The sequence below is a fragment of the Aulostomus chinensis genome, chromosome 3 (genome assembly GCF_037954235.1).
Source record: "Aulostomus chinensis isolate RoL2024-O1b breed Wild chromosome 3, RoL_Achi_v1.0, whole genome shotgun sequence".
NCBI classification, from domain to species: Eukaryota; Metazoa; Chordata; class Actinopteri; order Syngnathiformes; family Aulostomidae; genus Aulostomus; species Aulostomus chinensis.
The window spans coordinates 6,719,606-6,743,502 of record NC_141322.1 but is presented as its reverse complement, the minus strand read 5'-3'; the positions used below and the strand labels follow the sequence as shown (position 1 = coordinate 6,743,502).

The 23,897-nt window shown below is 42.9% G+C and overlaps 1 protein-coding gene and 2 pseudogenes across 3 annotated transcripts in view; 2 read left to right on the top strand and 1 right to left on the bottom strand.

Annotated features, from left to right (window-relative positions):
- The window catches only part of LOC147267511 (copine-9-like), a 136,948-nt gene that overhangs the window by 57,518 nt on the left and 55,533 nt on the right, over positions 1 to 23,897 (bottom strand). For all 3 annotated transcript variants that reach the window (XM_086198380.1, XM_086198379.1, XM_086198382.1), the window contains one exon: positions 12,450 to 12,553. In XM_086198380.1, the coding sequence (XP_086054506.1) occupies positions 12,450 to 12,553 (104 nt within the window). The remainder of the gene's footprint in view (positions 1 to 12,449; positions 12,554 to 23,897) is intronic.
- LOC147267513 (uncharacterized) lies at positions 4,020 to 5,564 on the top strand (annotated as a pseudogene).
- On the top strand, positions 9,150 to 10,347 carry LOC147267512 (uncharacterized; annotated as a pseudogene).

Below are 23,897 nucleotides of genomic sequence, written 5' to 3'. Positions count from 1 at the left end.
GTACCCCCCCCCCCCCCCCAAGGGCTGGCTCCCAGACAGCCCAGAAACAAACAACACCAGGGTGGGTGGAGGGTGGCCAGGAGGCGGGATGGGACAAGAACACATCAGTGAAGCAAAAAAAAAACCCCAAACCACTCAGTCACCACACCCATGGGGAGAACAACCATACAGTGTCAGGGGGGGCGGCCAGGGGACTGCGCAGACCACGGAGAGTCAGGGGGCCGGCCCAGGAGGCACGGAGCAAGAAAGGCGCCAGCCAGAACCCTTGGCGCCATGACAGGAGTGGCGCCCGCTAGGACCCTCGGCGGGGGAGATGGCGCAGGAGCCGCTGCGACGGGGATGGAGCCCGCCAGAACCCTCGGCGGAGCAGGAGTTGAGCCAACCCAGATCCTTGGCACCGGAACAGCAGTGACGCCCGCCAGGACCCACAGTCCCACAGTCCCATCCCTCAGGGAAGGTGCAGCAGCCGCTGCGGTGGGGATGGAGCCCGCCAGAACCCTCGGCGGAGCAGGGGTTAAGCCAACCCAGATCCTCGGCGCCGGAACAGGAGTGACGCCTGCCAGGACCCTTGGCGCCGTGACAGGGGTGGCGCCTGCCAGGACCCTTGGCGCCGTGACAGGGGTGGCGCCCGCCAGGACCCTCATCGGAGCAGGGGTTGAGCCAACCCGGATCCTCGGCACCGGAACAGGAGTGACGCACGCCAGGACCCGTGGCGGCGGAGAAGGTGTAGCAGCCGCTGCGATGGGGATTGAGTCTGCCAGGACCCCCGACGCCGAGACAGGAGTGGCTTCCGTGGGTGGCAGCTGTGTAGCTGGGGTGAGGGCTGTATTTGACCGCGTCGGAGCACGAGGGTGGCCTGCCTTCTCTTTTCCCTTGGGCTGGGAGCTCCCAGGTCTCCCAGATGGGGGCTGAGCTGAGCAGAGGGCTCACTGCACCGAGCGAGGGCCTCCCAAGGCCAGCCGGGTGCCCGTGAAGTCCTCTGCTTGACGTGACTCTCTTTCTTCGGTTTGTTGTGCCATATAGGCAAAATATTGAAAAAGAGTCATCTTTTTGGGGAGAGGGGTGGTCTGCTGGGTCTTTTTTGTTGGTTGGGTCATTCTGTCACGTTCTGGATTTGTGGGATGATTTAGACCCAAATGCAGACAGTAGGGATGGTGCAAAAAGAGGTTTATTAGGAGTGCTGGAGGCTAGAGACGGGGAGAGCAGGAGGCTAGAGGCTGGTGACGGATGACGGGAGACTGGAAACTTGAGACGACCTGACAACTTGAGACGACCTGACAACTTGAGACGACCTGACAACTTGACAGCTTGAGACTGGAAACTTGAGACTGGAAACTTGAGAGGATGACGACAATGACAGCAAAAGACGTTAGTGAACTGTGACAACTAGAATACAGACAACAAGGACGACAACAACTACCGTAACAGCGAAAAACGACAAATGATGACCACAACCCAACCAGGAACTAAGGAGACACACAGGTTAAATACAAGAGGGGAAACAAGGCACAGGTGGTGCAATCACCCAGGTGAGACACATGAGGTAATGACAGGAGGGAGGTCAGGAAGACAGGACATGACGACAAAAAAAAACAGGAAACATGAGACAGGGATCGTGACAGAACTTTGCACTATCCAGACACTGAGGTAGAATTTGACAGGCTTTGAAATTTAGAATTTTTTTTTTGGTAACAACCCATGCAACCCACACATTCAAAGAAATCAAACCTTAGATGTCCATAAATTAAGTTATGTGTAATAACATGGAATGACACTGGGAAAAGGTATTGAACACATGAAGAAATGGAGGCGCAAAATGGCCAAGACACCAGCTGAAATCTATCAGTAATTAGAAAGCAATCTTGCCCCTGGTCAGTGCAAATAATATCACCTGGTTCAGTTCCAACTGATGGTGACAAAAATGTGTCTCATTGCAAAGGTGTCATCTCAAGAAACATCTCATGACGGGTAAAAGCAAAGGGCTCATGCAAGACCTTTGCAACCTTATTGCTGAAAAAGTACTGATGACATGGGTTACAGAAGGACTTCTAAACTCCTGAATGTACGTGCAAGCACTGTTGGGGCCACAATCCAGAGGTGGAAACATAATGTCACCAGAAACCAGCAACAACCAGATGCTTTTCACAAGATTTCTGATAATGGAGTTAAAAGAATTATCAGAGGAGTTGTACAAGAGCCAAGGAACCCTTGTGGAGAGCTTCAGAAAGACCTGGAATTAGCAAGTACAATTGTTTTCAAAAAAACAGTAACACCCTCAACAGCCATGGTCTGTATACAGAATCACCACACAAGACTCCATTGCTGAAGAAAAAAACACGTTGAAGCTCATTTAAAGTTTGCTGTATAACTTTCACACAAACCTGTGAAATGCTGGGAGAATATAGTCTGGTCAGATAAGGCCAAAACTTAACTCTCTGGATCCCATAATACACACCATGTTTGGAGGTCAAATGGCATTGCATCACCCCAAAGACACCACACAAAAAGTTAAGTTTGTAGGTGGCAACCTTATGGTGCGGGCTGCTTTTCAGCATCCAGCACTGGCACACTTCATATAATTGATGGACGGATGAATGGAAAAATGTCTTGATTCTTTGGTCTTGATAAAAATCTGCTGCCATCTACCAGGATGACGAAGATGAAACGAAGGTGGACATTTAAGAAAACGATGAGTTTGCTAAGTAAAGAGAAACGACACTACATCATTAATTTCAGAACTGGAGGTTAGTCAGTCTGGAAAATTGTGAGTGTCCCCAAATGCAGTGGCAAAAACGATCAGGCGCACCGACGAAACTGGCTCACGTGAGGACCGCCCCAGGAAAGGAAGACCAAGAGTTTCCTCTGCTGCTGAGGATTTGAGAAGTTCATCCAAGTCACCAGCCTCAAAAATCGCAAGTTAACAGTACCACAGATCAGAGCCCAGATAAATGCCACACAGAGGTCTAGTAGCTGAGACATCTCTACATCAACTGTTCAAAAGAGACTGTGCCAATCAGGCCTTTAAGGTCAAATAACTGCTAAGAAACCACTACTAAGGAAAAGCAACAAGAGGAAGAGATTTGTTTGGGCCAAGAAACACAAGGAATGGACATCAGACCAGTGGAAATCTGTGCTTTGGTCTGGTGAGTCCAAACTTGAGATCTTTGGTTCCGTGTCTTTGTGCAATGCTGAAAAGGTGAACGGGTGGCCCTTACATGCATGGTTCCCACTGTGGAGCATGGAGGAGGAGGTGTGATGGTGTGGGGGTGCTTTGCTGGTGACACTAGAGGGGATCTATTCAAAATTGAAGGAACACTGAAGCAGCATGGCTACCACAGCATCCTGCAGCGACATGCCATCCCATCAGGTTCGCTTTTAATTGGACCATCATTTATTTCTTAACAGGAAAACGACCCCAAACACACCCCCTGGCTATGTAAGGGCTACTTGACCAAGAAGGAGAGTGACGGAGTGCTGCACCTGATGACCTGGCCTCCACAGTCACCTGACCTAAATCCAATCAAGATGGGCCGCAGAGTGAAGGCAAAAGGGCCAACAAGTTCTCAGCATCTCTGGGAACTCCTTCAAGACTGTTGAAAAACCATTTCAGGTGACGACCTCATGAAGCTCATCGAGAGAACGCCAAGAGTGTACAAAGTAGTAATCAAAGCAAAGGGTGACTATTTGGAAGAATCTGAAATATAAAACATGTTTTGAGTTTTTCCACACTAATTTGTTTACAACATAATTCCTACATAATTCCATATGTGCTCATTCATAGTTGATAGATGCCTTCAGTGAGACTCTACAATGTAAATAGTCATGAAAATAAAGAAAAACATTAAATGAGAAGGCGTGTCCAAACTGGTTGGACTGGGTGTGTATGTGTGTGTGTGTGTGTGTGTGTGTGTGTCCGAGCATGTACGCACTACCTATCATCAGATACCCTGCCTTGGGTAATAAGCAGGCCAAAGAAGGAGATGGAAGCCACAGACGTCAAGACCAGAAAGCTCCTCACCATGCACGGAGGGTTTCACCCTAATTCCAGCATTCTGACTATGTACACAAAACAGAAAGAGAGAGGACGAGGACTAGTGAGCATCAGAGCCACTGTCCAGGATGAAACATCGAAAATCCAAGAGCACATCAAGAAGATGGCCCCTTAGGACAAGCAGCTAAGTGAATGCCTCAGACAGCTGAAAACCTATTAGAATGAGGAGGGAGAGGAGTAGACATTGACAGACAAGCCCCTACACGGCATGTACAACCGCCAGATTGAGGAAGTGGCTGATATCAAGAAAACCTACCAATGGTTTGAACATGCTGGACTGAAAGACAGCACAGAGGCACTCATCATGGCAGCGCAAGAGCAGGCCATAAACACAAGAGCCATAGAAGCCACGGTCTACCACACCAGATTAGACCCAACGTGCAGGCTGTGTAAGAGCACGTTTCCACTGGCTCACTTCAGCTTGGGTTGGGTAGGTTGGGTCGGTACGGCTCGGTACAGGTACGTTTCCACTCGCACTGGGTTCCACGTCAGTGTGGGTGGACTCACCAGCCGAGAGTTCCCTGGTGTAATTTGTGTACGACACAACAACAACAACGATAGATGACAAAGAGGCAGCATGATGCCTGTTGCTTGGTCAGTGGTTTTTGCTTAAACTAAAAGTAAGGGACAACAGACAGGCAAGGCTTCGAGCAGTGAAACAAAACACCCAAGAAAAGTATAAAAGACTTTACCAAGCGATCGACCAATATTCTGCCAAGGCCAAGATGATACGAAGTAGACGACATAAGCGTGTAAGTTACCCAATCAGTGCCCCGCTATGTGTTTATGTCACAGTTTAATCCCCGCTCGGCTCACTTCGAACTCCAGAGGGACCAAAATGGTGACGGTTAGTACCGTGTTAAGGGCCAGTGAAAATGGGGCCAAACCGATCCGACCCCACCCGACCCAAGTTGACCCAAGCCCAAGTGAGCCAGAGGAAACATGCCCCAAAGATGCTCCTGTGACAGTCCAACACATAGTACCAGCGTGTAAGATGCAAGCCACAAAAGTGTACATGGAGAGTCACAACCAAGTGACTGGGATAGAATACAGACACATCTGTACCCATTATGGACGATACATACCCAAATCCCAATGGGACGTACCACCAAAGGAGGTTGAGAAAAATAAGGCTAAGGTGCTGTGGGACTTCAGCTTCTGAACTGACAAACAGCTACTGGCAAACCAGCTGGACATAGTAGTGGTGGACAGACACCAGAAGAGGGCAGTGGTGATAGATGTGGCGATACCAGCTAATGCCAACATCAGGAAGAAGGAACATGAGATGGTTAAGAAGTACCAGGGGTTAAACGAACAGCTAGAACTGGTGGGAAAGTTCAAGGCTGACATGGTCCCCATGGTACTAGGAGCACTCGGGGCGGTGACCCCCAAACAGGGAGAGGGGCACAAGCACATTCCTGGAACTACACCTGAAACCTCAGTCCAGAAGAGCGCAGTCCTAGCAACAGCTAAGATACTGCTTCGAACCCTCAAGCTCCCAGGTTTCTGGTAAAGCACCAGAAAGGATGACACCAAACCACCCTATAACGGTGAGAGGGATATATATATATATATATATATATATATATATATATATATATATATATATATATAATGGAAAAATTGGAAAGTTTATACAGAACTCAGTAAAATAATTTTGATTGCCTGCTGCTTCGTATTTTGAAGCTCAGCATATGTTAAGTGTTGAATTAAGGCTTTGATCTAGAAACTAAAAGCCACGACAAATAGAAATCAGTGAACTGAGAGGAAATTTAAGAGAGGTTTCAGATATCACCAACCATGGCACTGCAATTTCCCAAAAGTGCACCCTTTCACCCCCCCCCCCCCACACACACACACACTTTCATTATTTCTTGATCCTCCGTGTATCACTACTAGCATTCAATCTCTCTCAGCCCCAACATTCGCTTTGTGAAAATCCTCTTCTACAGTAATGTCAAATTGAGCTCGATGCTAGGCTTGGGTGGGTTCAAATGAAATTACCACATAGTAGGATAAGCCTGTGAGCTATCACCAAATTAGAGTTGAGTGTGGGGGAGCAATACAGTTACTAAAAAAAAGACCTTAATTTACATATCAAGTGGAAGGGAAACTAGAATGTAGTCAGAAATTAAGGTAACACAATGAAAGCCTTTGTATTTTGAGTGTTGCCTTGATATTTTTTGGATTATCCCTGATAAGGGAGTCATGTTATTGGTGGTATTTGTTTGTTTGGCTGTTTGTTTGCAGAATATTGCAAAATGGTGAGGCTGAATTGCACTTAACTTGGTGGGAAGGTATATGGGCTAAGGAAAATTCAATTAAATATTTGCTATAGATTCATTCCTCTGTGATAAAATGTGATGTTCTTCACCATAATATACTCCAAAATCTCTTTCTCTCACTCAAATACACACTTCTTTTGTTGTTGTTTTATGCCGTCACATATCTCCCAAAAAAACAACACAGAAACAGTAACACCAATGTTTTGCCAGTGAAAATAATTGCGCAAATGATATACAAGGCTTTAGCATGGTGGTCTGCTCCTCTCTGCTTCCCTGAGGAAATAATACATCACCTTGCTCCACATCTATCCATTGTAATTCAGCGGTCTAAAAATAACATCCTTGTGGAGGTGGGAGTTTAATAATTGATTCCCTCTACAGGGATGCTCCCTTTTATTGGAATCCCCTCTTATGACCCCATATCAGAGAGACCACGGCACTCTCTCGGGACTATACGGTCCATATCTGGGCCATGCTGAAAACACACGCACATTCAAACTTGTGTTTTGCTCCATTTTTTCTCTCCCTTTCTATGTCTACCTCCAGTTGAAAACAGTTTAATAAAAAGAATTTTTAATAGCACATGACTTATTTACAGCATGTTAGATTATCGTGATCAGTCATGAAAATTATGACATATGCACATTCCACACACTTCTGTACTATCAAGTAATCATAAAAAGAACAGTTGTCTTAAATGATGGAGCCATTTTATTTGGGTGATCTCATCTAGATATTTATGCTTCACTTGAAGTTGCAGAAGGGAACTTTTTGCTGTTTTATTTGGTAAAAACGCCACAGTATCCTGTCAGCCATCAGTAATTGATTCCTAGGAGTGGATCTGGTTCTGTTTTCCCCTGCCTCTGTATTCAGGACTACAAAAAATGTAACCGTTGTCTTCTCATCAAAACTGTTTCTTCCTGACGGTCAGAGTGTCAGACTTTCCTCTTGATTTCCTCTTGGTAGTTGAACTATATTAACCGATCATATCATCTTTTGACATGAACGCTTTAATATAGGTTTGTTTCACAAACCAAACACCCCTGTATAATGTATATAAACACACAGCTTGAACATTCTTATTTAGCCTTTTTGGTTCAGTTCAATTTTTTGGTTCAGTTCAATTTTGTTCAAAAAGGTAGTCTATAAATGAACTCAACTACCTAACCGACATTTAAATTGCACTGATATTTTATGTATATCCCCAAAGGCATTTCTTTAAAGAGTTGCCAGTTGACAGAGGAATTATTCATAATTTTCACTTTCAAGACCTCCAGGATATTTTGTGCTATGATTATGAAAAACTGAATGAATCAGCAGAGCCTCTATTTTAATTTTAGGTCAAACATTTTAAGTTCATCCACTCTTAAAAAAATAAATAAAACAAAACATGAGGTTTGGTGTCATGAATAGAAGTGTGGTTAACTGCAAAGTTATTAAATAAAAACTGTAATAACATTTCCTTGTTTCTGTTGGATTTATTTGAACTGTCTGTACAACAGATTTACAATGACTATATCTGTCAAAAACATTTGTATATTTGTAATTACAAACTCTAACAGGTTTTTATTGATAACTTGGTCAAAGCAGAAGTGGAGAAGTGTGGCAGTTTTCCTGGCTGCAGCAGCTTTTTTCATGTTCATTCAGGTTACACGTAAAAAGCTTTCTCCTCCAGGTAGGCCAGCAGACAAGCATGATAAATAAGTTATTTGATAAAACATTTGCAAGATGGGCCTCTGGCCTCACCACACATTGTCCTGCAGGTAGTCACTTGGGGGTATGCTACAGGTATGTGGTGAAATTACAGGGTGTAAGATAGGCTTTGCTCTGTGTGGTAATCCTGGCGGCGGGGGGTTGTTCTTCATCTCTGCTGATATGAGTAGGGCTGGGGAGGGTTGGGCCTGTTGTGTACAGTGGAAAAATTGGTAGGCTTGCCTTTAAATCAACTGCATATTTTCCTTGAGGAAAAAAATGAATCTGTCACCATAGGAGGAATATAAATCCATTAAACAGGCTTAAAAGTAGCACAGTTGCTGAAGCCAAATCCTGGAGGGAGATCTGACTTTTAATTATACTGCACATCATTAAAGCACAAGTGGATCTGATAATCATCTCTGATACCATTAAAAAGGGGTGGTGTAGTTTTTGGCTATTTAATTAATTTTATCTTCATTCTTTCAGCTGCACCTTAGTCTAGATATATATATAGTAAATATGACAGTTAAGGTAACAGTGTGAGTGAGTCTGTGGGACTGTGACCGATTGTGACCATGGCAAATGTCAAGAAGTCCTTCTGTGGAAAAATTGGTATTGTGCAGAGAGGTAAAGGAAAGACCACAGGGTTTTATCTCTCAAAATCCTGAGAGACCTTCCCACGATCCAGCAGTAGGCCTCAATGGCATTCCTGGGGCTTAAAACTTTCAGGAAACACGGTCAAGCAGGAGAGGTTGAACCCGAATGCAGAGCTAATCAAGCGATGAGGAACTTGAAGATATTCTTTGACAGAAATGAACAAAAGACTACTACAGTGGGGCAAAAAAGTATTTAGTCAGCCACCAATCGTGGAAGTTCTCCCACTTAAAAAGATGAGAGAGGCCTGTCATTTTCATCATAGGTACACTTCAACTATGAGAGACAAAATGGGGGGAAAAAATCCAGGAAATCACATTGTAGGATTTTTAATGAATTAATTGGTAAATTCCTCGGTAAAATAAGTATTTGGTCACTGACAAAAAAGCACAATTTCTGGCTTTCACAGACCTGTAACTTCATCTTTAAGAGGCTCCTCTGTCCTCCACTCGTTACCTGTATTAATGGCACCTGTTTGTATACGTTATCAGTTTAAAAGTCACCTGTCCACAACCTCAACCAGTCACAGTCCAAACTCCACTATGGCCAAGACAAAAGAGCCGTCAAAGGACACCAGAAACAAAACTGTAGACGTGCACCAGGCTGGGAAGATTGAATCTGCGATAGGTAAGCAGCTTGATGTGATGAAATCAACTGTGGGAGCAATTATTAGAAAATGGAAGACATTCGAGACCACTGATAAATTCCCTCAATCTGGGGCTCCAGGCAAGATCTCACCCCATGGGGTCAAAATGATCACAAGAACCGTGAGCAAAAATGCTTAACCACACAGGGGGACCTAGCAAATGTCCTGCAGAGAGCTGGGACCAAAGTAACAAAGGCTACCATCAGTAACAGGGACTCAAATCCTGCAGTGCCAGACATGTCCCCCTGCTTAAGCCAGTACATGTCCAGGCACGTCTGAAGTTTGCTAGAGAGCATTTGGATGATCCAGAAGAGGGTTGGGAGAATGTCATATAGTCAGATGAAACCGAAATAGAACTTTTGGTAAAAACTCAATTTGTTGTGTTTGGAGGAGAAAGAATGCTGAGTTGCATTCAAAGAACACCATACCTACTGTGAAGCATTGGGGTGGAAACATCATGCTTTGGGGCTGTTTTTCTGCAAAGGGACCAGGACGACTGATCCGTGTAGAGCAGGGGTGGGGAACCATGTGCCATGGAGGGCTGTGTGTATGCAGGTTTTCCTTCCAACCAAACACTTCAACAGGTGATTCCACTGATTAACACACCTTAAGCCACAGAAGAGTGTTAATCAGTGGAATCACCTGTTGAAGTGCTTGGTTGGAAGGAAAACCTGCTTGCACACGGCCCTCCATGGCACATGGTTCCCCACCCCTGGTGTAGAGGAACGAACAAATGAATAGGGCCATGTATCATGAGATTCTGAGTGAAAACTTCCATCAGCAAGGGCATTGAAGATGGACATGGCTGAGTCTTTCAGCATGACAATGATCCCAAACACACTGCCCGGGCAACGAAGGAGTGGCTTCGTAAGAAGCATTTCAAGGTCCTTGAGTGGTCTAGCCAGTCTCCAGATCTCAACCCCATAGAACATCTTTGGAGGGAGTTGAAAGTCCGTGCTGCCCAGCAACAGCCCCAAAATAACACTGCTCTAGCGGAGATCTGCATGGAGGCATAGGCCAAAATACCAGCAACAGTGTGTGAAAACTTACAGAAAACTTTTGACCCCTGTCATTGCCAACAAAGTATTGAGATGAAGTTTTGTTATAAACCAAATACTTATTTTCCACCATAATTTGCAAATTCTTTAAAAATCAGACAATGTGATTTTCTGGATTCTTTGTCTCTCATAGTTGAAGTGTACCTATGATGAAAATGACAGGCCTCTCATCTTAAGTGGGAGAACTTGCACAATTGGTGGCTGACTAAATACTTTTTTGCCCCACTGTAATACAAACAAACACAGAGCAGGGGCGAATTTCAGAAAGCAGTGTTAAGAAAGTGAGTTAAAAACTTCAACTCTGGGCAGACCAACTTAGCTGTCAAACACAGATTTCAGAGTCAGAACAGCTGATGACAATTAGTTGAATCAATTCTACGTTAACTGAAGTTCGTGCTACAGGAAATTAAAAGACCTCCTCAATGGAACACAGGTAACGTGATTCACCATGGCAACCAGCAACATAAATTCTTGATCACCTACTTCTCCCCAGTGGAGTTAGAGGTATATACGAATGTGTGTATTGCATATGAGCACATATTAAAAAAAGCAATACTGTTGGAGTTTACAGAAAATTGCTCACAAAGTCAATGCGTGACTTTTAATCAGAACAAGATTTCTCATGAGTGTTACACTCATTCAGCATCAATATTCTCTGTGTGTATTCCTCCATGCAAGTGCAACCAAACAGTGACAAAATGCTCTTAGCAGCAAATAAACCAGGACCTGAACTCAATTTTCATACAACCAACATGGAAATGTGAGTGATATGACAAATATCCTTGAATAAACATAAAAATATATTTCAAACAAGTGTGGTATAATTTTATTACAAGAAATTGTGCCATGTTGTTTAGCCTGCAACAGGCCCACCTAATTATACAGCATTCAATGACTACACTCAACCTGTGATAGTTATGTGGGCAAAAAAAGGAAGTTACATTTTGACCCATCACAATACTGGCAGTATTTAGTATTGTCTACTTTCAAACGGTCTGATCCTCAGACATGGAAGCTGGCTTCTGGGACATGGAATGTAACCTCTCTGGCAGGGAAGGAGCCTGAGCTGGTGGAAGAGGTTGAGCGTTACCGGCAACATATAGCTGACCTCACCTTGACACATAGCTCAGGTTCCGAAACCCAAGTCCTTGAGAGGGGTTGTTGGGTGTAAATTCATTGAAGGAGTGTGGTACTACCTGTAAAATGTCATGAGAGAACTTTTGTTGTGATTTGGTGCTATATAAATAAACTTGACTTGACTCTCTCCTTTGCTGGAGTTGCTCTGGGTGAGAGGGAGGGCTGGGGTGGGCCCCAGACTCTCTGCCTGTACATTGGGGTTTACCCAACGAAAGGAAGTTCCCTGCGCCTTCAGGTTGGGGAACGGGTCCTGACTGTTGTCTGTGCTTATGTGCTGAACAGCAGTTCAGAGTACACACCTCTTTTGGAGTCCCTGGGAAGGGTGCTGGATGGCACCCTGACAGGCTCATGTTGTTGTAAATATGTGACAAAATCATGTAAATGTATTGTAACAAGATACACCACATGGATTGTCTATCTTATTACCACTGTTCCCACTCAGACCAGATGGGATTAGCTGTGTCAACCTGCCAACCAGTAGAATAGATTAATACAGCAAGAGTGAGTGAGACACCTTCTGACTGGGAGGTGTAAAATTAAAAAAAAAAAAAAAATATATATATATATATATATATATATATATATATTACAGAACAAAGTATGTACAAAATCTACATACACAGTGTGACCAAACCATCATGCTAAAATAATGAAGTCATTTTTTTCACTTCAGCTTGATTATAAGGACTCATCTGTGTTCTGGCATTAAATTAATTTTCTTGTGTTAAAGAAAATGCAAACATGTAACTGAAAGATAAGTCACCAGTCAAAATCATTCATGGTAATCAGCTTTGACTGCAGGCTTCTAAACTCAGTGGGTATGAGTCAGCAGGCCAAACTACGATTTGAAGTCATTCTCTGGTATAACAAAGAGGAGAGTAAGTAGTTCTGGATGGGACAAATGTGGAGATGTTCCCACTTACACATCAAAGCGAAGGTTCTGCTTCTCTTCAAAGAAAAAATCAAGGACAAACTTCCTCACAAAATCTGGGTTCAGCGTGTTATCGATGACTTCTGTTCGACCAAACTACATGGAAGAGAAGAGAGACAGAGGGAGGAACATGGTTACTAGCATGCTTAATAATCATTACATTTACTGAGACGGAAACTCAAAGAACACCGTCAGGGATTAATGATGGTCGTGTCAAAACACAAGCATAGCCAAAAAATCCCATAGAAAGTTGCCAAGGTCCCATCTCGATCATGAGTTTTAATTTTGGGTGCTAAATTTGTGTTATCACCTGACTGCTTTGTTTTTTTTTTATCTTTCATTTAATGTTGTCCTTAGTTTTCCTACTGTAAATTGTTTTTTTTTTTAATGTAGTCTGGATTTCAAGCACTTTAAGATTGAAACATCCTCAAGTTCTACATTACCTGTCTAATTCTGTGTTTGGATCCACCTTCCAACACTAACCATGTGACGCTGTAAAATAATCTTAAACAGATTAAATATTTCGATAAACTCGTGGATACATGGATCAGAAAATTATTGGCTTTATCACTTCGGAAAATGTACCCAGTTATCTTACTGACATTGGAATCACTCTTTCCATTTGTTGGGGAGTAATTACTTGGATATCTTTGAAAAGGTTGCTCGGTTTTTAAAACCAATTAAAAACATTCTCATTATCTCACAATGAGAGGGTTGTCTTCTCTGAGCCTATTACGCCTGATAGTTTTGATGTAAATCTCAGTATTTTACGTTTGTGTTATACAGTGTCACACGGTAAACTGCAATGCATTCTGGGGGAAAAACAGATTACTGTAATTTAAAAGAATGAGATTATTTACAGCAATTTACTGTAAAAATTTGAAAACAGCACTGCATGTTGGGAAAGTGAAAAATGTGCAGGGGAAAAAAGACAAGGGGAACACAGCCAAGGTTTTCTTTTATTTTCTGCCAAAAGTTTGTTCATGTAACGTTCTTTCAACTTTAATTTCAACTTTTGAGCACATCTGTGTGTCTCTGCCACAGACACGGCTGCACCACTATTTGCTCAGCCTCCTGTGTCCAGAGCTACATCGAGATAAGACAACCATCCACTAAGTAAACATTTTTACTCTGCTTTTAAACACCAACATGGTAGGCCGTGTCACAGCTTTATCTCTGTCAAGGAAATAAAATGAAAAGATAATCGAGATTTTCTCCATTTTAATTGTCTAATAATTGCCTTTTAGAACAGTGTTTTAACAAGGCTGTTGAAAAGCTTCACGGTGCAATGTTATGTTGACAGGGTTTCCTGCAGCACTTTTCAGCTTTGGCAGCCGCCTAAGCAGCAAAAGCCTGCCGCCTTAACTAACATCTTAAAAACAAAAAAGAGAGAAACGATATTGGCCGTGTTATTCTGTCCTGCTTTCTTCCTTTCATTCCAAACCATGAGCCAGAGCAGTCTCGCTTCTCAACAGAACACATTAAAAAACATGTCATGAATCAGAGTTTAAAATCTTTAAATGCAGTAGGTCTATGTGGTGTGCCTCTGAACAGCAGCATTTGCTGGTTGAATGTCATTGCGCTATGCCGCTATCTGACATCTTTCACCAACATCCAGGAAAAAAGAGAAATTTTAACATTTTGGGGAGATGTTCATCAGCAAGTTGGGCCAACCCCTCCTCTATTTAATTTATATGTGTGTGTGTGTGTGTGTGTGTGTATGTATATGTGTATATATAAATTTATATTTTGAGTTTATTAAATTGTTCAATGAAGAGTCTGTATCACACATCACCACAGCGTAACTCTCCACCAACTTAATTAACAATTTCTTCGGGAAACCCTGGTTAGCTAGCTAATATGAGTGCATGTTAGCCTTAAAAAGCAAGTTGTTAGTAAGTTAAAAGTAAATCTGAAGGCTTTGTTAATATAAATGAGTAGGAGTGAGCGCTCTTTGCTCCATGGTCGCTTCCTGGAAACAGTCAGTGAGTGTTAGTTGCACTGTTCACTCTTTGTTAATCTAACCTCCTTCTCTCCTCTGCTGCTAGTTTAAACTACCACGCGTTGAGTGTATCAGGACCAGGGCCAGAAAGCAGCGTGCTGCAACAACACCACAGTATTAAAAAATGTAAGAGATAAAAAAAAAAAGAATCTCAGCATAATTATTCATTATTCAACACTTCATTTCTTTTGGTAAAAACATTTATTGTGGCAGAGAAATGCCAGACTGATGAAATTAGTCAGCTAATGTGGAAAAACTTATTCCTGAACAGACTTCTTGTCATGTCTCATTCATAGGGTGATGTCACCTGAAAGAATATTTTTGTCATTCTACATTTCCAGAAGTTGCACTGACATAAACCCAGAGAGGCACAAAAGCAAGAAGGGTGAAGAAGGCAACTTTAGTTAATCCACGTCTGTTTACTCATCAGAAAGCTGAGTGATTTAAAATGGCACTTTGTCTGAGCAAGCACGCATGTACCGGTACTCACTCACGACGCGTGCAAACACACTATCACTCACTCATACAAACGCATGCATACACCTGTATGTACTCACATGCATGCACACACACTATCATTCACGCACACGCAAAAACATTACAAGAAAAAAAAACTGTTCTATAATTGTTTTGTGTTCAGAATGCTGGTCTTCTGCAGCAAGTTACATGTTTGTTTTTGTTGCAGTTTTGTTTGTGTTGCATTGGTGACGTGTTTACACTTTAATAACTGAGAAGGAGCTGCATAACTGTCCCCTTGTCATTTTCCTGATTATTATTGTTGCTGTATTAGAGGTAATAGAAGAGGTATTACAGTAACTTTCTTTAATTAGCATTAAATACCGGACCGAGAGGCGGGGTTCACCCTGGACGGGTCGCCAGTCCATCGCAGGGCCAACACATATAGACAGACAACTATGCACACTCACAGTCACGCCTACGGTCAATTTAGAGCACGGGTGTCCAAACTGGTCCAGTAAGGGCCGATGTGGCTGCAGGTTTTCACTCCACCCCAGCAAAAGCAACACCTGACTACTTAAATCAACTAAGCTGTGTCCACACAGCTCATTTGTTGGATCGGGTCTTGCTTTTGCTGGGTTGGAATGAAAACCTGCAGCCACACCGGCCCTTTACTGGATCAGTTTGGACACCCCTGATTTAGAGTATCAATTAGCCTTGTTCTCTTTTGATGTCTTTGGACTGTGGGAGGAAGCTGGAGTGCCGAAGAGAACCCATGCAGGCACAGGGAGAACATGCAAAGTCCACACAGGAAGACCCCATGCCTGAGCGAGGGCTTGAACCTGGAACCTTCTTGCTGCGAGGCAACAGTGCTGACCACTGCACCACCCTGTCGCCCTAAACACAGGATATGTACTCTAATCCAAAATACAGCAATAAACTGTAAAAATACAGTACTTTGCTGGTGAAGTTGCTACCAGTAAAACACTGTAAATTTACAAAATTCACTGTGTTTTACTAAACTGTATATATAGCACTAAACATACAGTTTATCACTGTAGTTACAGTAGGAACTGTAAATCTACAGTTATAAATTGTAAACAGGAATTAAAAATACAGCAAGAAACGGTAAAAATACAGTACTTTATTGGTGAAGCTGCTGCCAGTAAAATGCTGAAAATTTACAGTGACCAGTGTTTGTAGAAGGATTGAGGAGGACATGCCCTAGAAATGTTGATTCTCAACATATAAATCAAATGTGATTCAAACTAACAATAAGGGCTTGGAAAAGCCTTTCATTCCATCTAAAAATCACAAAAATAATGTGTTACCTCCTCCAAGAGTGAGTTTGCAGCGTTCAACCCAAATGAACCACTAACTATGTTAATTTTGTATGACTCCTGCCTCTCAACCACTGACACTTCCCAGGCTGAGAAATGATGTCAAATAAGAGCCCACTATTTTCAAAGGAAAGCATTTTTTCAGTAGACTTAAAGAGATATAAGAGGGAAGTGATTTTCAAATTAAAACAGGAAATTTAAAAAAAAACTGACAACCAGGGAAAACGGGAAGCAACAAGTAAACCAAAAAAAAAAAAAAAAAACTGGGCTCAGGGATATTGAGTGAAAGTCCAGGGCTGAAACCATAACAAAACCAATGATTTTAAACAAAAAAAATCAACAGTCCAATCAGGACTGTGACAAATCCAAGAATTTTATACCTAAAACATCTGTATACAAATAAATTTTTGACAATACAAAGCTTAAGTAGAGGCGCGATGTACTTGAACTTTATACACTAGTCAGTATAAGCCAGGCAAGTGTGCTACCAGAGCTTCTATACAACCAAGTGCCTTAGCTTCGGTTACCTAAGTCTGAAGAAGGCCACACGGCCGAAACATTACAAATTAATATTAAAGAGATGGAGCCTGGAGTGTGCAACACTTTCTTTGTTTGATATTAGTATTTTCAGTGTTCAGCACCTCTCTAGATACCTCAGTGTGCATTACCCCTTTTTTACCACAGTGTTTTTAGCACATAAAAAAGAAAGACGTCCAAGATGTCTAATTCCATCCATCCATCCATCCATTTTCTACCGCTGATCCTGTTAAGGGTCACGGGGGGGCTGGAGCCTATCCCAGCAGCCTTCGGCATGAGGCAGGGTTCACCCTAGACAGGTCGCCAGTCCATTGCAGGGCCAACACATATATAGACAGACAACCATTCACACTCACAGTCACTCACAGTTAATTTAGAGTATCCATCAGCCTAGTCCCCAATTGCATGTCTTTGGACTGTGGGAGGAAGCCAGAGTACCAGAGAGAACCCACGCAGGCACAGGGAGAACAGGCAGACTCCCCACACAAAGATCCCGTGCTGGAGCCAGGGCAGAGAGTGTAGCTGAGAAAAATCCTCAGGGCAACAAAACATGGACAGAACATCTTGCTCTTGGACATGCTCACATAATTACAGTTTAACCTGTTGAGTAAGGCTCCAGATGAATTTCACTTCTCTGTGTTAAAAAAGGATTTTTCTTTGTTCCTATTATTCATATGAAAGATTTTAATGTTAAAGTGGTGTGGCATGGATGTGCAGTGGTTAGCACTGTTGCCTCACAGCAAGAAGGTTCTGGGTTCAAGCCCCGGCTTGGCCTTGACCTTTCTGTGTGGACTGTGAATGGTTGTCTTCCCATATGTGTTGGCCCTGTGATGGATTGGTGACTCGTCAAGGGTGAACTCCGTATCGCGCCCAAAGGCTACTGGGATGGGCTCCAGCCCCCCCCCCCCCCCCCCCCGCAACCCTTAACAAGATAAGTGGTAGAGGGGAGAGATAGATGCTAGAGGGAAAGTTTTGGGTACAGTGGTACTTTTGTACCCCCTGAGATGTATTGTAGACTATTTTCCCCTCTTAGCTCAGTTAGCACCTCTCTCTTAGATATGATTAATGTGTCAATGTTGTCTGGTTTAAAGTAGCAGTAATTAAAGCCCTTCTCAAAAAAACAACCCTGGATTCAGAAGTTCTGGCCAACTATCAACCAATATCAAATTTTTCTTTCCTCTCCAAAATTCTGAAGAAAGCTGTTGCTAAACAGCTCTGTGACTTTCTCCACAGCAACAGCTTATTAGAGGATTTCCAGTCAGGTTTCAGGGTTCATCATAGCACAGAAACAGCACCAGTCAAAGTTACCAATGACCTCTTACTGGCATCAGATGAGGGACTGGCCTCTGTGCTGGTCCTATTAGATCTTAGTGCAGCTTTTGATACCATCGACCACCATATCCTTCTACAGAGACTGGAACATGTCATTGGCATTAAAGGTCTGCCTTGTTCCATTGATGTAACATTGCTGAGCTCAGGCACATCCTGTCCCAAAACAATGTGGAAAAACTAGTCAATGGTATTGTCATTTCCAGGCTGGATTACTGCAACTCCCTCTTATCAGGCTGCACCAAAAGGCCCTAAAGACTCTCTAGCTGGTAAGAAATGCTGCTGCCTGCATGTTGACTAGAACTGGTAGAAGAGACCATGACTCTCCAGTACTGGCTTCTCTGCATTGGCTCCTGTTAATTTCAGAATAGAATTAAAAATTCTTCTTCAAACATACAAAGCCCTCCACAATCAGGCACCTTCATATCTGACAGAGCTCATTGTCCCCTATAACCCAGCTAAAACCCTTCACTTCCAGGATGCAGGATTACTTGTGGTTCCTAGAGTCTCTGAAAGTATAATGGGAACCAGAGCCTTCAGCTGTCAGGCTGCCCTCCTGTGGAACAGTCTCCCAGTTTCAGTCTAGGGGGCAGACACCCTCTCTACATTTAAGAGCAGACTTAAGGCCTTCCTTTTTGATAAAGCTAGTTAGGGCTGGAGCCTTTGTGCTTTGCCACTTCCCAGATCCCTGACTGATGCTGCTGCTGGAGGAGGCTACAGACCTGAAGAGGCTCAAGCTGCCACCCTTAGCATCACTATTAGTATTAGTACTAATTGTATTTATATCAGTATTCTCAATACTGTATCAGCATTAGCATCAGCATTCTGTTTGCTTGCATATAATTACTCATATAATGCTGGAATTGATTGCTCGTTTTGAACCTGTAGGTGTCATTATTGGTATTAGCTGCCAATTGTTGTTGTTGGCCTTCCTTCTCCTTCCAGCCTGTTCACGTCCCCACTCTGTCCATCATTCTCTACCCCTTTATCTCTGTCCCGCTCTTTCCTTCTGAATGTCTGTCTTTCTCCATTATGTCTTTGTCTCTGCCCCGCTCTCCTGCTCTCTTTCCCCTCCATTGAGCCTGGATCTGCTTGATGTTCCTGCCTGTTAAAAGGGAGGTTTTCATCACTGCTGTTGCTGCTTGCTCATGGAGAATTGTTGGAAGTAAATTAATTGAAGGAGTGGGTTGCTAGACCTGCTCTACTTGTAAAGTGTCATGAGATAACTTTTGTTGTTTTGTTATTTGGTGCTTTACAAATAAATCGGACTTGATTTGACAAGTAGATTAAGAAGTTGAAGTTTTAAAAAAGTTAATAAAATCATGTGTCATTTACACCTTTTGCAACTAAGCACTCTAAGGTTGCAGAGCAGATAAAGAGAATAATAACAAAACACTGGTATATTTGAATCAGATTACCAATTTATAGGTAAATTTAAAGAACGACTCCTTGTGGTGGGTAAAATCTGAGAAATCATTTGGTACATTCTTATTTGCCTCCTCAAGTGGCACCAGGCAAAACTGTCTTACTACCGCGAATGGCAACCGCTAATATTAATAACTGTCAGTGTAATGATATGCATCATAACACCTTTAAACATCCTCATACGGGTAAAGAGATCACGATAAAATGAGCCATTGTATGTAATACTAAGTCTGTCATCCATCTTCTCATTTGCCCTTGTGGTAAGTCATATGTAGGACAGACAAGAAGAGCATAGAAAACTCGTACTGCTGAGCATAAAAGCAATATCAGATGTTAAACATGAATTACCCAGTAGCAGCACATTTTGTTGAATTCATTTATCTTACCTCCTCTTTAAGATACATTGCTATCCAGAAGAGGAGGTAACTTGGATGTGTTGATTTCCAGGAGAAGAAACTCCATATCCCCATGGATTAAACATGATTTTTAACTTAATGATTTTTATTTTGTACCTCTCATGAAGTTCTCCCTTTTTGGATATTTAGATTAAGTTGTTTATGATGTTCGTTAAGGGCTGATGTCTAACCTTTTTCTGAATAACTTTTAGGGATTTAGTCCTCTTGAAAAAGATTTTTTTTAATTTTTGAAAGATATATTTTGCAATTAGATATTCTTTTTGTCTTGTACAGTATATATTGATGCATTGAACAGATTGGCTGCAGCACCCATTCCTCTGATCACTGAGCTTGATTGAATCACCAGTAGGTGTACTGGAACTTGCATCCAGCCTTGTGCCTCAGTTTCTGTTGCTATTATACATATGGAGCCTTGAGTGTGCAACATATTCTTTGTTTGACAGAACTGTTGTGTCATGATCCTTGTCTCGTGTTCCTGGTTTACTTTGTAGTTAGTGTCCTGTCTTCCTGTGCTCCCTCCCATGATTACCTCATGTGTCTCATCTGTGTTTATTGCACCACCTGTGTCTCATTTCCACCAGCATATTTAACCTCTGTGTTTCCCATTGCCGCTCATCAGATCCTTATGTCTGTGCTTGGTTTTGTCATGTCTTGCTACCACGTCATGTTCCCACCTCCTCAGTGAGTCCAGTAAGTCTGTTTTTCAGCCTTGCTTTATATTGGTTTTGTTGTTACTTTATTCTCGTCCAGCACTGAGGCCTGTTGACCCTTTGTTGGACACTTTGTTTTCCTCTGTTGAACTCTGTATGCCTTGAGTTGTGACTTTGCCTCTTGATTAAATACTTCATGTTGAACCCACACTGTCTGCATTTGGGTCCTGGTCCGAGTTCACATTCATTTTTTTTTTCCATGTATGTGTTCAAAATAAATCTAGAAGACTAGACAGGATCATCTTTTCAAGAAACTTACTGCATGTGCATATTTTCAGTTGAACAAATAGAACTCTTAAAAGAACTACCGTATTTTCCGCATCGGATTATAAGGCGCACCCTCAATGAATGGCCTATTTTAAAACTTTTCATATATAGGGCGCACCGCATTATAAGGCGCATAGAATCTAAACGACTGTAGTGGCTGGGGTTGCGTTATGCATCCACTAGATGGAGCTGCGCTAAAGGGAACGTCAACAAAACAGTCAGATAAGTCAGTCGGTCAAACTTTATTCGTAGAATACAAACCAACGTTCAGACAACTCCATTCACTCCCAAAACAAGATAGTGCATTCACAAAGGGGGAGGGGAACTTTTCCCTGATTCAGTAAACACATAAAAGAAACAGTCAGTAAATCAAACGCTAGTGCAATTACAATATAGTAACTCTCGAAATAGTGCAAATAACAATATCTAAATAACTCAACGTTGTCCAAACGTTAATGTCCATATTCACAATATCTCCCAAGCCTCGTTCAGTTGTAAACACGTGAAAGAAACACGTAAAGCTCACTCTTTCAGTTCATTCCTCATCCACGAATCCATCGAATTCTTCCTCTTCAGTGTCCGAGTTGAACAGTTGGGCGAGTACAGCATCCAACGTGCCCGGTTCTGTCTCGTCAAAGTCGTCATTATCCGAGTCAGTGATGCCGTTGTTGTCTGGCAGTTCAGTGACGATACCGTTTTTACCACCGTTACTTCGGCGACGCCCCCTGACTACGGTAGCCATAATGAACCAACATTGATCCACACATAAGGCGCATCGGATTATAAGGTGCACTGTCGGTTTTTGAGAAAATTCAAGGTTTTTGGGTGCGCCTTACAGTGCGGAAAATACGGTAAATGGAAGGAAAATTAACATGGAGGTCCAAGGAGTTGAAGGCTAAGAATTGATGCCCCACGATTCAACAGCAACACTTCTCTACCCCTGCTGATTTGCTGTTGGAGGCAGTTCCCTGGTCACCTCTAAAGATGTGCTTGTCATGCTGGTTCTTGTACTTAAGTTAAATTGCACCTTAATGTAAGTTTGTGTCATGATGAGAACTAGTAGAGACCATATCTCTCCTGTACTGGCTTCTCTGCATTGACTCCCTGTCAAATTTAGAATTCAAAATTCTCCTTCTAACATTAAAAAGTCCTCAACCATCAGGCACCTTCATATCTGACAGAGCTCCTAGTCCCCTATTATCCAGCCAGAACCCTTCGCTCCCAGGATGCGGGGTTACTGGTGGTTCCTAGAGTTTCTAAAAGTAGAATGGGAGCCAGAGCCTTCAGCTATCAGGCTCCCCTCCTGTGGAACAGTCTCCCAGTTTCGGTCCAGGATGCAGACACCCTCTTGACCTTTAAGAGCAGACTAAAGACCTTCCTTATTGATCAGGCTTATAGTTGGGCTGCTTAGGCTGGCCCTTAAGATATGCTGCTATAGGCTTAGGTTGCTGGGGCATCTCCCATAGTGCACTGGGCTTCTCTCTCCTCCTCTCTTCCCTCTCTGTCCTCCTATATTTGTCATACATAAATCATACTCATACGTATTACTAACTCGTCTTCTTCTCTGGAGCCTGCGGGCTCCCCTCATCCCAGATCCCGGGTGCTGCTGGAGGAGGCTGCAGACCTGAAGAGGCTCAAGCTGCCACCCGTAGCTCCACCTGCTCACGTCCCCGTCTGTCCATCAGTCGCTTCCCTTTCTCTCTCTCTTTATCTCTGCCCCTCTCTTTCCTTCTGCATATCTGTCTTTCTTCATTATCTGTCTTTGTCTCTGCCCCACTCTCCTGCTCTCTTTCCCCCCAACCGGTCAAAGCAGAAGGCCGTCCCCATTGAGCCTGGGTCTGCTCCACGTTCCTGCCTGTTAAAAAGGTTTTCGTCGCCGCTGTTGCAGGATGTGCTTGCTGATGGAGAATTGTTGGGTGTAAATTCATTGGAGTGTGACACTAGACCTGCTGTACTTGTAAAGTGTCATGAGATAACATTTGTTGTGATTTGGCGCTGTATAAATAAAATTGACTTGACTATCAAAACCAGGCAGCATGTGTTTCCTGAAATAGATGGACTCATCCAACATACTAGTATGAGTGGCTCAGAAACATGATGTGCAAACTTATTTGCCAGCTTTTTCAAATCACTTTCCCACTTTAATTATTTCCAGGATTAAATAATTCCAAGTTTCTTTTAAATACAATAGATAAAAAACTAATCCGCATAGACCCATCACTTTTGAGTCGCAGTATTCCCATAAATGCAATGAATTTGCCTTGCAATTCGAATACAAAATTTCAACTATCAGACATATTATTGCCCTCTGTACTATTGGGTCTGGCCCCATTCCTCCAGTCAGTGCTATGGTACCAGCATCCTTTCCACTTTTGCCCTTGTTCAGTGTAACGAAATTCAAGAAGTGATGCAGCAGTTATATTTAGCTTCATGCTCTCTTGAAAAAAATAAATGCCCACAGCGATGTGAAAAAATGTTTTTAGCTCTGTGGTTGATGTCTCTGAGGTTGTTATAATACCTCCCTTATGTTCTGGAATTTTCCCAGTGTGTCAGTATGTTGGTGCATACTTGGACAGCTTCTCCCCCATCGACCTGTCAGAATTAACTTCTGCAGTCGGTTCCTCCAAGTCAGCCACTTGTCTGCTGGATCCCATCCCAACAAGCCTCCTTAAGGATGCCTTCTCTCTAGTCAACACTTCTATATTAAATCAAATTAATCTTTCCTTTGTCACAGGTTATGTGCCACAGGCCTTTAAGGTGGCTGTCATCAACCCTTTACTTAAAAAAACCTTCTCTTGACCCAGATGTGTTAGCCAACTATAGGCCAATATCCAACCTCCCCTACATCTCCAAGATCCTTGAGAAGGTTGTCCTGGGGCAGCTACATGAACATCTGCACAGCAACGAGCTCTTTGAAGCCTTCCAGTCTGGATTCAGGGAACACCATAGCACTGAAAC